General features: G+C 66.1%; 1 protein-coding gene across 2 annotated transcripts; it reads right to left on the reverse strand.

Annotated features, from left to right (window-relative positions):
- Positions 1-6,342: 6,342 nt before the first annotated feature.
- Positions 6,343-13,422, reverse strand: NES (nestin). 2 transcript variants are annotated; one of them, XM_086630418.1, is made up of 6 exons: positions 12,610-13,422; positions 11,457-11,581; positions 10,511-10,584; positions 8,652-10,088; positions 7,000-8,513; positions 6,343-6,960 (listed from the first exon to the last, which is right to left on the reverse strand). In XM_086630418.1, exons 1-6 carry the CDS (start codon positions 13,420-13,422, stop codon positions 6,343-6,345), a joined length of 4,581 nt encoding a protein of 1,526 aa, XP_086486544.1. The 2 variants fall into 2 exon arrangements, with proteins under 2 accessions (XP_086486544.1, XP_086486543.1); XM_086630417.1 differs by having other exon boundaries at positions 6,343-10,088.
- Positions 13,423-13,654: the final 232 nt, after the last annotated feature.

Here is a 13,654-nt window from a genome sequence, read left to right on the forward strand (position 1 = left end):
TCCCCATTGGCTGGCGGCGGCCCCGCGGGCACCGCCCCCTCCTCGCATCGCGCCGCGCTCATTGGCCGCGGCTCCCTCCACAGCCCGCCCCCCGCCGCGCCCCCTCTGCCCCGCCCCGAGTCTCATTGGTTTGCGGCTCTTTCGGGCCGGCTGCGGAGGAGGAGCGCCTGGCCGGCTTCCGATTGGCTGAGATGTGTGATGGATCCGCCTTCCCGGCTGAGATCTCCTCTGTCATTGGCTGGAACCGCGGGACCAATCAGGAGAAAGAGGGGGAATTCCGAACGCCGCGGCCGCCCTGCAGGGGGCGCGTGGGGCGCGGCGGGCCCGATCCCGATCCCGATCCAGCGGGGCCCGATCCAGCGGGGCCCGATCCTGATCCAGCGGGGCCCGATCCCGATCCAACGGGGCCCGATCCAGCGGGGCCCGATCCCGATCCAATGGGGCCCGATCCAGTGGGGCCCGATCCAAGGGGGCCTGATCCCGATCCAGTGGGGCCCGATCCAAGGGGGCCCGATCCCGATCCAGCGGGGCTCGAACCAACGGGGCCCGATCCAGCAGGGCTGGGGGCCCCCGGGGGGGGCCGGAGACTGGGCGGCGAGGGTGGGTCTGCCGTCTCCTGCCCGGTGCCCCCCAAATGCGAGAAGCTTTGGGGGGTGCTGGCACTGCCTGGCAGTGCCTCCCGCCATCTGGGGACATGCTTAGTTGCGTCCCCCCCCTCCTCAAATAGTGTTTTTTTGGGAGGGGGCTGCCAGCAGCAGGGAGAGGTTTGGGGGGTCCCATGTCTCCGGGTTTGGGGGTGCTGGGGGATCCCAGGAGCAGGCAGGGACCACCGTGCTGGGGGATGTCGCTCTCCTGGGCTTGGCTGCTTTGGGGGGGGGCTGGGGTGCTCAAGGTGCCCCCCCCCTGCCATGGCCACCCCTTCGCCATCCTTCGAGCCAGCTCCGGTGTCGGCCTCCGAAATCACGGGCCATCTTTGGACAGGCAGCCAGGCCCCTCTCCACCTCCCAGGGGGCTGTCGTGGCCCCCCCAGTGCCGGGCTGGGGGGCGGCAGCAGCGCCCTGGGCAATGCTGGGGGGTCCCATGAGTCTGGAGGTGATAAATCCAAGACCCCCCACCCCGAAATCCAACCCCGCCGGGCAGCTGGCGCCCCACTGGGGTTTCAGCGACCCCCATCCCACCTGCCTGGGGTGGGAATTTGGTCTGAATTCCTGCGAGACGCTGGAGCCGTTGGGTGATGGATGGCGAGGGGCTGGGAGCGCGGTCTGACGTGGTGGTCCACAGACTGGGAATGGAGTCCCCAAACTGGGCACATGGCCCCCAAACTGGGTAGAGGGTCCACAAACTGGGCACACAGACCCCAAACTGAGCAGAGGGTCTCCAAACTGGGCATGCAGTCCCCAAACTGGGCAGCAGGTCTCCGAAGTGGACAGGAAGTACCCAAACTGGGAAGGAGATCCCCAAACTGGGCAGAGGGTCGCTATACTGGGCAGAGGGTCTCCAAACCGGGCAGGGAGACCCCAAACCAGGCAGAGGGTTCCCAAACTGGGCAGGGAGTCCCCAAACTGGGAAGGAGATCCCCAAACCGGGCAGAGGGTCTCCAAACCAGGCACACAATCCCCAAACAGAGTAGGGGGTCCCAAACTGGAAAGGGAGTCTCTAAACCAGGCATGCAGTCCTCAAGCTGGGCAAGAGGTCTCCAAACTGGGCAGACAGTCCCCAAATTGGGTAGAGGACCTCCATACTGGGCAGACAGTCCCCAGACTGGGCTGGGGGTCCCCAAACTGGGCAGAGGGGTCCCCAAACTGGACAGGGGGACGTCAGCCACCCTGTTTGGGGCAAGGAGCGCTGGAGCCAAGGGACCTTCCTGTCCCTTCCCAGGGCCGGATCCAGCATCAGCTGCCGGCGGTGACTCAGGGCCGACCACGGTCACATCCTGTCCCCGACGGCGTGACCTTCACCTGGCACCGTGCCCCGAACCTCTGGTGGGCACCAGCCCTGGATCCACGGGGGCTCTTGCCCTGTTTATCTGTGGCAGGTTTGGCCCCGGGGGCAGGATCCAACCCATCGGGGTGTAGTGGGGGGCACAGCCCTGTTTGTCCCGGTGCCACCTGCTTGCCGGAGACCGGCTGTGCCGCGAGGAAGGAGCTGCTTTGTCGGCGTTTCCTCCAGCTGCCGGGTCTGGGGGTGAGTCACCTCCTGTGCCCGCTGCGCCCCGTCCCAGGTGCCCCATGGCTCACATGGAGTGGGTGCTCTGGGGTGGTGGGATGCCCTGGGTTGGGGGGGCTTCCCCTCTCCCCATTGCTGGCTCAGCCCCTTTGAGCTTGAGGCTGGCCCACGGCAGGCTTGGGTGAGAGGGGAAACTGAGGCACAGTGCTGGCACGCATGTGCCGGGAGCCCCAGGGACCCTCATCATCCTCCCCGAGGCTGATGGATGGCCCCAGGCGCACATTCCCGGCGGGGTTCCCGCCGCGGGGCTCGGCCGCAGGCATCCTCGACACCCCGATTTGGCACCAGCTGTCGTGGTGTCGGGGCACGGCACCGCCAGGGGGGGTCACGACCTGGCAGCTGGGTGAGCCCCCGAAACCGGGGCAGAGCTTATTATAGCCGGCGGGAGCTATTCCTGGGGGGGTCTGACCTAGGTGAAGGGCGGGCGAGGGGGTGGCTGAGCCACCACCCCCCCCCCCATCACCTCCCAGCATGTCCCATTGGAGTGTTGCGGGAAGGGATGGTACCAGCTGGGAGGTGGCGATGCCTCCCTGGGGGGACACCCACCACCCACCTCCCTGCCCTGGGGGTCCAGCCCCCCTCCCCCAGGGGGGTTTTGGGGTCCCCATCGGCTGGTCCCCACCATGCAGCCCCCTTGGGGGCAACCCCGGGCCACCAGTGGCCCCAGCGTGGCTCCTGCTTGCCCGCATTTAGCATCGCCAGGGGCTCATTTTGGGGAGGGGGAGCGGGGGCTGCCCACGCCCCTCCGGCTGTATTTTTAGTCCTTTCCTTATAAGGTTCCCATGATTTTTGGGAGCTGAGAGCGGAATGAAGTCATCGCTGAGGTCATCCCCCCCCCTCCCCGTCCCGGCGCGGGCTCACCCCACAGGGAGTTTTTGTGTGGGCTCCATTGAAATGCCCCTCGCCCGGCCTGAAAGGAAACAAAACCTTCCCTGGCTGGGGGGGGCCAGGCTGGGGGGGGGTCCGGGGGGCTCTTAAAGCACTAGCCTGGCCCCCCTATAGCCCCCCTCCCCCATAGCTGCAGCCCCCGGGACCCCCCCGCCCCCTGCCCACTGTTTTGCACACGCGTGTGAGCCCAGCACGGTGCTTCCAGCCAGGGGGTGAACTGGTGTTGGCTGCAGGGTTGGCAGCTCGGCTGCAGGGTTGGCACCTTGGCTGCAGGGTTGGCACCTCAGCTGCTCTCGCTGGCCCCCGAAAGTGGTGTGGTCCCCAAAATCAGCCTGGATGTGCTGGGCTGGCAGGGTGGGACTAGGTGGGTGCTGCCCGCGGGGCTCGGAGGCCCCCGGTTCTGGCCAGTGGCTTTTGGTCTGCAGGGTGGGGGGTGCCCAGTGGGTGTCGGAGCTGCAGCCCCACGCTGGGGCTGGGTATGGGGGGACCTGGGCACGCTCGGTCCCACTGGGGACATGCTCAGTGCCATCAGGGTCACACTCGGTGCCATAGTGGCACTTGGTCCCCTCAGGGACACATTTGGTCCCAATGGGGACACGGTCAATCCTATCAGGGACACGCTTAGTCCCATCAGGGCACACTTGGTCCCACTGGGGGCACACTCAGTGCCATCAGGGTCATGCTTGGTGCCATCAGAGTCACACTCGGTGCCATTAGCATCGCACTTGGTGCCATAGTGGCATGCTTGGTCCCATCAGGAACATGCTCAGTCCCATCAGGGGCACACTTGGTCCCACTGGGGGCACACTTTGTCCCATCGGGGCACACTCAGTTCCACTGGGGCACACTCGGTGCCATCAGGGTCACACTTGGTGCTGCAGGGGCACGCTTGATCCTACTGGAGATAGGTTTGGTCCCATCAGGGACATGGTTGGTCCCGTTGGAGACACACTTGGTCCCATCAGGGGCACAACTGGTCCCACCAGGGACATGCTCGCTCCATCGGGGACGCGCTCGGCACTGTCGGTGCCCGCTGCCTGGTCCATTTCTTGCAGCCTGCAGACCAGCATCGCTGGGGTTTTGCTCTCCAGCCTGGGGGGGGGGTTTGCAAACCCTGAGCTTCACAAAGCCCCCGGCAGCCGTCCCCACCCCACCAGGTGACCCCTGGCCCTCAGCAGCCTCATCCCATCCTCCTCCTCCTCGGGGTGAGGAAGGTCCCCCCCCCTCTCTGCCATCTGTCCCCCCTCGTCGCTTTGTCAGCACCGGCTGGAATGTGGATTAATTTCGGGAGGAATGTCACCCGTCACCCCCCGCCTTACCGAGCTCCTCCGCAGCATCCCGCCGTGCCACCGGCCCCCCTCACCCGGGGCTTTGGGGGGGACCGTGCTGGGGGACACGGGGGGGGGTGTTGATATGGGGGCACCAGTTACTGGAGCTGCCACCGGGCTGACGCTGCCCAGGCCCTGCTGACCGGGCACATTTGGGCCAAGGGCTGATTGAACCCAGGCTCGGCGCCTGATTAAACTAATCGGCGGGGTTATTTTTTATTTTATTACGGTGTTCGGAGCTCTTGGAGTTTAACCTTAAATGGAAACCGTCGCCTTCGGGCAGGGGAGGGGGCCCGGGGGCTTTGCACGGAGGAAAGCAGATAAGTGGTGGGTCCTTATCGGTCCCTGGCTCCGAGCATCCCTGCGCGCTGGCACTGGCACGGCCGGGCTAAATCCGGTGCGTGGGCGAGCGGTGGGGCCAGCCGGGCGGGCGGCCCGGCCCCCAGCACCCAGGGAGTGATGCCGAGCGCACCCGTGGGTGCGAGGTTGTCCATTCCCAGGGATGCCATGGCCACCCGGGTGCCCTTGTCCCCTTGCCCAGGGTGACTCAGCCCTTTGCCCGGAATAAAGGCGCCCATTCTCCGGCCGGAGGCTGACTTATGCGGCTCTTCCCGCGCCGTCCCCACGCCCGGCCGCACAACGGGGCGATTGAGTCCCCCCCGGCTCCTTGCAGCACCCCGTGAAGCTCAGCACCCTTTGGGAGAAGGGGCAAAGGCGGGATGACGTGGTCCCCGCTGTGATGCCCAGGGTACCCGGCGCGGCTGCCGATCCGGCCAGGAATAGCAGCTGGATTTGCTGGCTCATCCATCACTGAAGGCGCTGGCATGGGCATGGGGTGACCTGGCATCCTGTCCTGCTCCTACCAGCCAGCCCAGGAGGAGGTTGGGGACGTGCCCGGCCACCAGCGAGCCCTGAGTGGCATCCGCAGGGCTCCAGGGCTGGGGGAGCATTGCCTTTGGGGGTACATCACTCTGGGGATGGGGGACCGTTGCCCATGGGGGCTGCATCATCCCAGGGATGGGGCACTGATGCCCCAGGGGGGAGCAGCACCCCAGGGATGGGGCAGCATCACCCCAGGGATGGCGACACCTCCATCAGGGAAGTGCATTGCCCTCGGGGTGGGGGATTGATGCCCGAGGGGGCTGCAATGCCCCAGGGATGGGGCAGCATCACCCCCGGGGGCTGCATCACCCCAGGGATGGGGGACAATCACCCTGGGGACCCCATCCCCAACCCATGCTGATGGGCAGCCCCAGGCACACTTTCCTGGTGGAAAGCACCCTGGAAGTGGACCCTCCCCCCCCCCCCTCCTCAGCCTTGCCCCGGGACTACTGCCCCCTCCCCTCCCATCCCCCCCCAGAGCCACTCGGCCGTGGGAACGAGCAGAGGCAGCGGGGCTGAGCGGGAGGACGAGGTTTTATTAAATTAACGTCAAGGCAGCGCGGACATCCGGCGCGGGTCAGCCCCGCCAGCGTCGGCGCGTCAGGGCGGGGGACTCCAGGGTGCCCTCGCCCCCCAGGCGCTGGGTCCCGGGGCGCAGCGTGTGGAGGTCCCCAGCTCCCTGGGGCTGATTGTTTGGGGGGGATTGAAGGGGGGGAGATGGAAGGGAAGAGGGAAACATGGGGTTTAAATTAAATACAGCCACGGCAACCCACCCAGAGGGGGCACAAAATGAGGCTGGGGTCCCGGAGCAAGCATGCGAATTTGGGGGGGGCTGAGGGGGGGGGGGGTGAGGAACAGAGCTTGGTGGTTCTTCACTCTGAAAAAGGGTGCAAAAAATCCACACGAAGGTGTTAAAAATCATAAAGAGACTCAGAAGCGTTAGGTGGGTGGGTGGGTGAAGTGAGGGTGCTGGGCTTGGGCAAGGAAGGGGCTACCGGGGAGGTCGCCCCCGCCACCGTCACTCGTCCCCCGAGGACCAGGGCTCCTGCTCGGCTCTCAGCCGGCACGCCGGCGGCTGGTCGGGCACGAGGCACAGGACGTCATCACCCCCCAAAGCGGGTGGTGCAGGGCTGGCATCGACTCCACTGTGCTTGCCACGCGGGGTGGCATCACCCAGCTTGGCGGCGGTGGCATCTCCGGGAGCCGGGGGCTGCAGCGGCATCGCCGCGGTGGGGTCCGCGGTCTCAGTGGGGAGCTCCTGTGCCGGCGGCGGCGCGCTGGCGATGCCGTTCGGCACCTCCTCGGTGAATTCTGCCAGGTCCTCCAGGCTGGCCTCCCGGTGCAGCCCGTTCTCCGCCCGAACCGGACTCTCCTTTACCGGTGCCGCATCCGCCGGCACCTCCTGCACCGTCGGCTCCTCCTCGCTGGATGAAGCAGGCGAGGAGTCTTCTCCGGCGTCCTGGGGTGGCTCGGTCCCGCCAGGACCCCGCTGCCCACCCTCAGCCGCCCTCGCCCCCATCACCAGCTCCTGGTTGAACTCCAGAGCTTGCTCGACTATTTCCAAAATATCCGAGTCCTTCATGACATCCGTCGGCACCTTTGCAGAGAGATCCGCTGCCTCTGGGATCATAATCATCTCCGGAAAATCTCCCTGCTCCGGCACGGAGCCTGGCACAGGTGGGTCGGCCTCGGGGGGCTCCTCGTCCCTGGCTGGGGGTGGGCTGTCACCAGCCAGTGCTTCCTCCTCCACGGATGGCTGCTCATCCGATGGCTGCTCATCCAACATCTGCTCATCCGATGGCTGCTCTGCTTGGTTGGGCAGCGGAGAAACCGGCATCACCTGGACCTGGGGCCCCGCCGGAGGGATGGGCTCGGCTGCGTCGCGGTGAGCCATGCCAGGCTCATCCTCTTCCTCCTCTTCCTCCTCCTCCTCCTCTTCCTCTTGCCCCACCAGCCCCAGGTTGCAGCCTGGGAGCGTTTCGGCTCTGCTGGCATCACTCTCCAGCTCCACCGCGCCATCGAGCTCCTCAACCAATTCGGTGGCCGAGGCTGAGTGCCCCAGTCCCTCGCCCGCACCGGAGCCTGTGGCAACCTGGGCCGGCTCGTCGGCGACTCCTGCTACCGGCTCCATGGCCCCGGGGGAGCCGGAATCCACCTCTGGTGCAGCTGGACCTTCCTCCAGCTCGGCAGTAAAACCCCCAGCATCGTCCTCATCCTCACCCTTTGGCATCTCAGGTTCATCTGCGGGCATCTCCGCGTCTTCATCCGCTTCACCGACGAATGCCTCGAAGTGCCCTTCGTCCTCTGGCACCGGCGACGCTTCTCCAGGAGCTTCCGGACCATCTTTGCCAGCGGCGGTTACTTCAACTTTGATTTCTTCAAAGTCCTCGAAGATCTCGGCTTCCTCCAAGCTGGACACCTCTTGGCTGGGAGCAGAGACCATGAAGTAGCCTTCCTCCTCCTCGGCACCCTCTGCCATAGGGGCTACCTCCGTCCCTGCCTCCTCTTTGCTCGTCTCCGGCGCGGTGGGAGTTGGTGGCTTGTCCTTCCCTTCCAGCCATCCTTCATCCTCCGGAGCTGGTTCGGTTGTGGGTTCTGTCTCCGTGGTCTCCTCAATCTCTGGTGGGTTTTGGCCAGGTGTAACCACAACCAGCATCTCCTCTCCGTCGAGGTGCAGGGCCGTGCTTTCCGGCAGCGAGTCCTCCAGCTCCATCCTCCTGCCCATCGTCGGTGCTGGCTCCGGCTCTGCCAATGGCTCAGCATCCTCCTCCACCGACTCGCCGCTCTCGGTGCCACCGTCACCCGGTGCCTCCTGAAGCGCCGCGGGGCCGGTGCTGCTGCTGCCCTCCGGCTGTCCCGGCTCTGAGCCGACCTCATCCTCAGCATCCTCATCCTGCACCTCCCACGACTCCTCTGGAGCCTCGGCCAGCTCCTGGCTGTCCCCTGGCATGGAGACATCGGCGGGTGCCAGGACGGGCTGCCCTGCGGTGCCATCCTCACCCCTCGCCAGCCCCAGGGCCAGCTCAGCCTCCGGCAGTGGCAGCTGCTGCCTCATCTCCAGGTTCTCGGCATCTTCTTCATCATCTTCCCGGGTTTCCTCCAGCTCTGCTGGGACGTCATCTGCCCAGGTTGGTTCTGCTGTCCCCAGAGCCCCCTCTGCGTCCTCTGCCATCACCTCCCCGTCCTCCGAACGGGGCTTTTGGCTGTTGCCATCGTCTCCCCCACCCCAGGGCTCCTCTCCTAGCTCCAGCTCCTCCTGCTCCAGCACCTCTTCGGCGAAGCCCTTTTCCTGCAGCTCCCCGGGCTCCTCCCAGGCTCCGCTCTCCTGCCCCAGGGCTTCATGTCCCACAGCCTCTCCTGCCCAGGGGTCTTCTCCTCCCAGTGCCTCCCCACCAGCCTCTCCCTTTTCTCCCTCACCTTCTTTTGCGCTGCCTGGGTCCTCCCCTCCCACAGCATCTTCTTCAGCCTCTGATGAAGCCTCTTCTGCTGGGATGGCCTCATGGATGCTCGAGGGCTCCTGCTCCAGGCACATCTCCTGCTCCTTTTCCTCCTCTGCAGCCAGATCCGTCTGGCACACGGACATTTCCCGATGCTCAAACCTTTCCTGCTCTCCATCGACAAGGTCCTCTTCCAGGTGACTTTCTGTGGGCAAAACTGGGTGGCTTTCCATGGGGACAGCACGAGCAGCTTCGACTTCCCTTTGCAGGGACTCCCCTTCTCGTGCATCCAGCCCTTCGGGGCTGCGAGGTCCCCTCTCCTCCTCCTCCTCTTCCTCCCAGGGGTGTGATGTCCCCATGTTTGGGGCCTCTTCCTCATCCTCCCCTTGCTCTGGCTCTTCCCAGCTTGTCCCCGGCTGGCCAGGGCCACTGGTGTCCTCTTCCTGGGCCACCGCTTCTGGTTCCCTTGGGCTCAGCACTGTGGGCATCTCCTCCTCCCACGCTCCCATCTCTTCCCGGCTCTCCGTGGCGCTCAGGGAAGCAGCCGTGCCACAGGGATGCCATCCCGGTGGCGACATGGCTCCATCCTGCACAACGGCTTCTTCAGCCTTCTCCTCTTCTTCGGGAGCTTTGCCATCCCCTACACCCTGGGAGGAGTCTTGCCCTTCCCCAGCCCCTCTGCAAACCTCCATGGGGGGAACGGGGCTGGGGGCACGGGCGTCGCGGGGGGCCCACGCAGCGCCGAGCGTGGGCTCTTCTTTGGGCTGAGCATCGTCTTTCATTTCCTTGAGAGCATCTTCCAGTGCCTCGCTGACCAGCCGGGCTGGGTACCGCAGGCTGCCGATGGGCACCGATGCTGGGGACTCCCCGTTGGCATCGTGGGGCTCCGCCGCGGCTCCGGGTGGAGGATGCTCCTTCTCTTGGCTCATCTCACCGCCGGCTCCCCCCGGCCAGGCGGGACCCTCTCCCCCTGGGCTCCCCGACTCGGGTGGCACAGGGCTGGGGGGCTCCGGAGAGAGAGAAGGAGCAGCTTTGCCAGGCTGTGAGGGGCTCAGCGTGGGGCAGCTGGGGGCACTGGGCTCCCTGGCCATGTCAGCGACCCGTGGCACCGCGGCGTGGAGGACCGAGCTGATTTTCTGGAGCTCCCTGGCACCGGGGCTCTGGTTTTTGGGTGGCAGAGCATCGCCTTGGGCTTTCACTTGCTGCCCTCTCCCCTCTGCCCTGGCAAAGACGGAGGGGCTGGCACGGTGATCCCGGGGCAGCAGCCTCCTGGCCTCAGCGCTCGCCGGTGCCAGCTTGGTGCCAGCGCTCCCCTCCAGCTTGAGATCTGCGAAGAGCGAGGGCGAGCGCGGTGAGCGCGCCACGAAACCGCTCGCCTGGCTCCCCCGTGCCCCCCAATCCGCCCCCCGCTGCCCCCTCCACCTATTTTTAAACACGGAAAGTGGGAAATTCCTCCCTCGAGAGGATCCCGGAGGATTCGGCACCGCGTGGCTCTCCTTGCTGGGTTTATTTTGGAGGGTGCACGGGTGAAGACTTAAAAAAAAAGAGGCGAAGAGGCAGATAAGCCTTATCCGCACCGCGGCGGCTCCAAACCCCGTGCCAGGAGCCCCCCGGCCGCGGTTCGCACCTTCCTATCGCGGCCGGGCGGCCGCTGCCAGGAAAACTCCGTGTCTATATTCAGCCTCAGCCCCCCGAAACCCCCCCGGGGGTGGTGATGTGGTGGTGGGGCCGGTGCCAGCGCTCCCTTACCCCGCAAACCGTTGGCCAGTTTGTATTCCCCGGTTGGCATCTGCAAGCGGGTGCTCTCTGCTTCCAGCAGCGTCCTGCAAGGAAAGGACTGGGGTGGGTGCTATGGGGTGGGTGCTGTGGGGTGGGCGCTGTAGGGTGGGCGCTGTGGGGTGGGTATCTGCGCCATGGTGAGAGCTGAGTTGCTCCCTTTGCAATCCGTCACACCCCGTTGGGCTACGGCAGCTGCTTTGCAGGTAAACTGAGGCACGACGGGGCTACGGATGGTTTTGCTGCCCTGTCCGGCTTGGCGGTGGGATCGGGGGGAGCAGAGGTGCCCCCCCTGCTCCTGTCTCCCCTCCCATCCCCCCATCCCCAGGATTAGTGACCGCGCCGGGTGACATCATGCTCTGCCGGGGAGGCCCCTCGGCCGGGCTGGGGACAGCCCCTATTCTCATGCTAATTGTCCCCCCCAGCCCCCCGGCAGCCCGCCTTTGTCTGGGGCCATCTGGAAGGGCTGCAAAAGGGGCGCAGGGCTGCCCTCACCCCAGACCCCCACCTTGTATTCCAGACCCCCCCCTTGCACCCCAGACCCTCTCCTTGCACCCAAGACACCTCCTTGTACCTCAGACCCCCTACTTGTACCCAAAATCCCTCCTTGTACCCAAGACCCCTCCTTGTACCCCAGACCTCCTCCTTGTACCCAAGACCCCTCCTTGTACCCCAGACCTCCTCCTTGTACCCAAGACCCCCTCCTTGCACTCAAGACCCCTCCTTGTACCCCAGACCCTCTCCTTGTACCTAAGACCCCCCTCTTGTACCCCAGACCCCCTCCTTGTACCCAAGACCTCCTCTTTGCACCCAAGACCCCTCCTTGCACCCAAGACCCATCCCGTGCCCATGGTGGGGCAGGATTCGGCCCCAGCTCCCCTGCCCGGAGGTGAAGCCCCGTCCCCACCGGGGACCTCACCTGTAGGTCGCCACTTCCAAGCTAAGGGACATCTTGAGGTGCATGAGCTGCTGCCTGTCCTCCAGCACCTGGGCGATCTGCACCCGCAGGCTCTGCTTCTCCTGCTCCAGGGCCTCCATCGCCAGCTGCGGGCGAGCATGGGGTGGGGTGGGGGGAGTCAGGGGTGCTGGAGCCCTCCCTGAGCCCTGCCTGCCCCTGCCAGACCTTGGAGGGTGCCAGTGGCTCCCGCATCCACCCAGAACCCCTCGGGATGCTGTGGGGTGGGGGGTCCTGGAGCACTCGGTTTATGATGGGGGGGGCTGAGGATGGGGAGAGGGGGTGAGGAGGGGAGTGGGGTGGAAAAGAGGGGAGAGGGATTCGGGACCGTGGGACACTGGTGTGGGAAAGGAGCATCTTTCAGGGGAGTGGGTGAGGCTGCAGCACCCCCCGCTCCGTGGCACCGAGGCCGCTTCCCGGACCTGGAACAAAGAGGGACCCTTCCCCGAGCGGCGGCCGCCCCGTCCCTGGCATTTCCAGCCCCGTGTCCCCCCCCAACTCCGCCGCCGCCACCTCCCTCTGCCCGATGACTTTTGCAGCTGTTGCGTTGCAGCTGCAGCGAAGTCGGTTGGAGTTTGTTCTCCCCGCAGCCCCCTCACCCCCCTGCCTGCACCCCCTGCCTGCACCCCCTGCCTGCACCCCCCTGCCTGCACCCCCTGCCTACACCCCCTGCCTGCACCCCCCTGCCTGCACCCCCTGCCTGCACCCCCCTGCCTGCACCCCCTGCCTGCACCCCTCTGCCTGCACCCAGAGCTGGGGGGGGCAGAGGGAAGGGGCTGCCGTTATTCCGGGTCCCCGACTCCGGAGCCCGGTGGGATGCGGAGCAGCGGCCCCCGGGGAAGGGTGGTGGGGGAGGACCCAGGGTCTGGGTGCTGCTCCCCTGCAGCGGGGTGGCCTCAGGTCCTGGCTGTGAGGATGATGAGGATGTCCTCGAGCTGCTCTGCTCTTCCTCCAGCCCTCCTCATCCCCACCCCGGGGATTGCACCCCCTGTGTTGCCTCCTCCCCTCCATCTCCCCTCCATCCCTTTGCGGGTGCCCGGAGCACCCCCAAGCCACCCCCAGCACCCTGTTCTCCCCCTCCCCAGGCACCCAGTGCCTCCCCACCACCTTCCCCCACCTGGAACTTCTCTGCCTCCCCACACTGCTCCTGCCACTGCCGCGCCAGGTTCTCCTCCAGCATCTCCTTCCGCGCTTTGAGCCCCGCCAGGTCCTTCTCCAGGTGCTGCAGCTGCAGCTGGCTCTGCTGGTTGTCCTCCACCGCCTTCCAGAGGTTCTCCTTCGCTTGGCAGAGGGAACCTTCCAGCTGTGACACCTCCGTCTTGTAGGTCTCCACCGCCCCTTTCCAGATCTCCGAAAGCCTCTTGGAATAGTCCTCCACCTCCACTGGCTGGAAAGCCACCGGGGCACAGCGGAAGCTCTCCAGGCTCTGCGAGAAGCTCGCGATCTCCTGGTCCAGCCCCGCTTTCTCCTCCTCGTGCACCTCCAGCAAAGCTTCCACCTCCTTCTCCAGCTGCACGGCTCTCTCCTTCAGCCAGATCTGGGCTCTCCTCTCCTCCTCCAGCTCCTTCCTGCTCAAGGACAGCTGCTTCTTGGCTTCTTCTCGGGCCGCCTGCTCCTTCTGCCACCTGCTCTTCACCTGCTGGACCTCCTCGTAGAGGTTGTCCCTGGCCAGCTCGGCCGTGCACTTCTCCCTGAAGGCCTGATCCAGCGCGTCCCGCAGCGCCCGCAGCTCCTCCTCGTACTTCGCCCGCCACGACTCGCCGGCGGGGCTGCCCTTGGCGCTCTGGATTTCGGCTCGCAGCACCTCGTTCTCCTCCTCCAGGAACTTCACGCGGGCCAGGTAGGCTTCCAACCTCTTGTTGAGGTCCCACATCTGCAAGGACTCCTCGCCCAGGGCTCTCGCCCCGGCGAAACTTTCCGTGCTCAGCATCGGCGCTGCCGGAGGATGCCGGAGAGGATGCCGGAGAGGATGCCGGAGCTGTGGAGGAGAGGGAAGGCAGGGAGGGAAGCAGAATGGCTGGGAGAGGAGGGGAGCAGCTATTCATACTCCACGCCTGGGCGAGTGGGAGGCCCCCGGGCCAGCAGCTGGGCTTAACTCTTCCGCAGCCGGCCCGGCTCCAGCCCACGTGGGCTCGACGCCGGCTGCCGGAGCGCCGAGCCGG

Source organism: Tauraco erythrolophus, assembly GCF_009769465.1.
Source record: "Tauraco erythrolophus isolate bTauEry1 chromosome 30 unlocalized genomic scaffold, bTauEry1.pri scaffold_44_arrow_ctg1, whole genome shotgun sequence".
In the NCBI taxonomy this organism is placed as follows: domain Eukaryota; kingdom Metazoa; phylum Chordata; class Aves; order Musophagiformes; family Musophagidae; genus Tauraco; species Tauraco erythrolophus.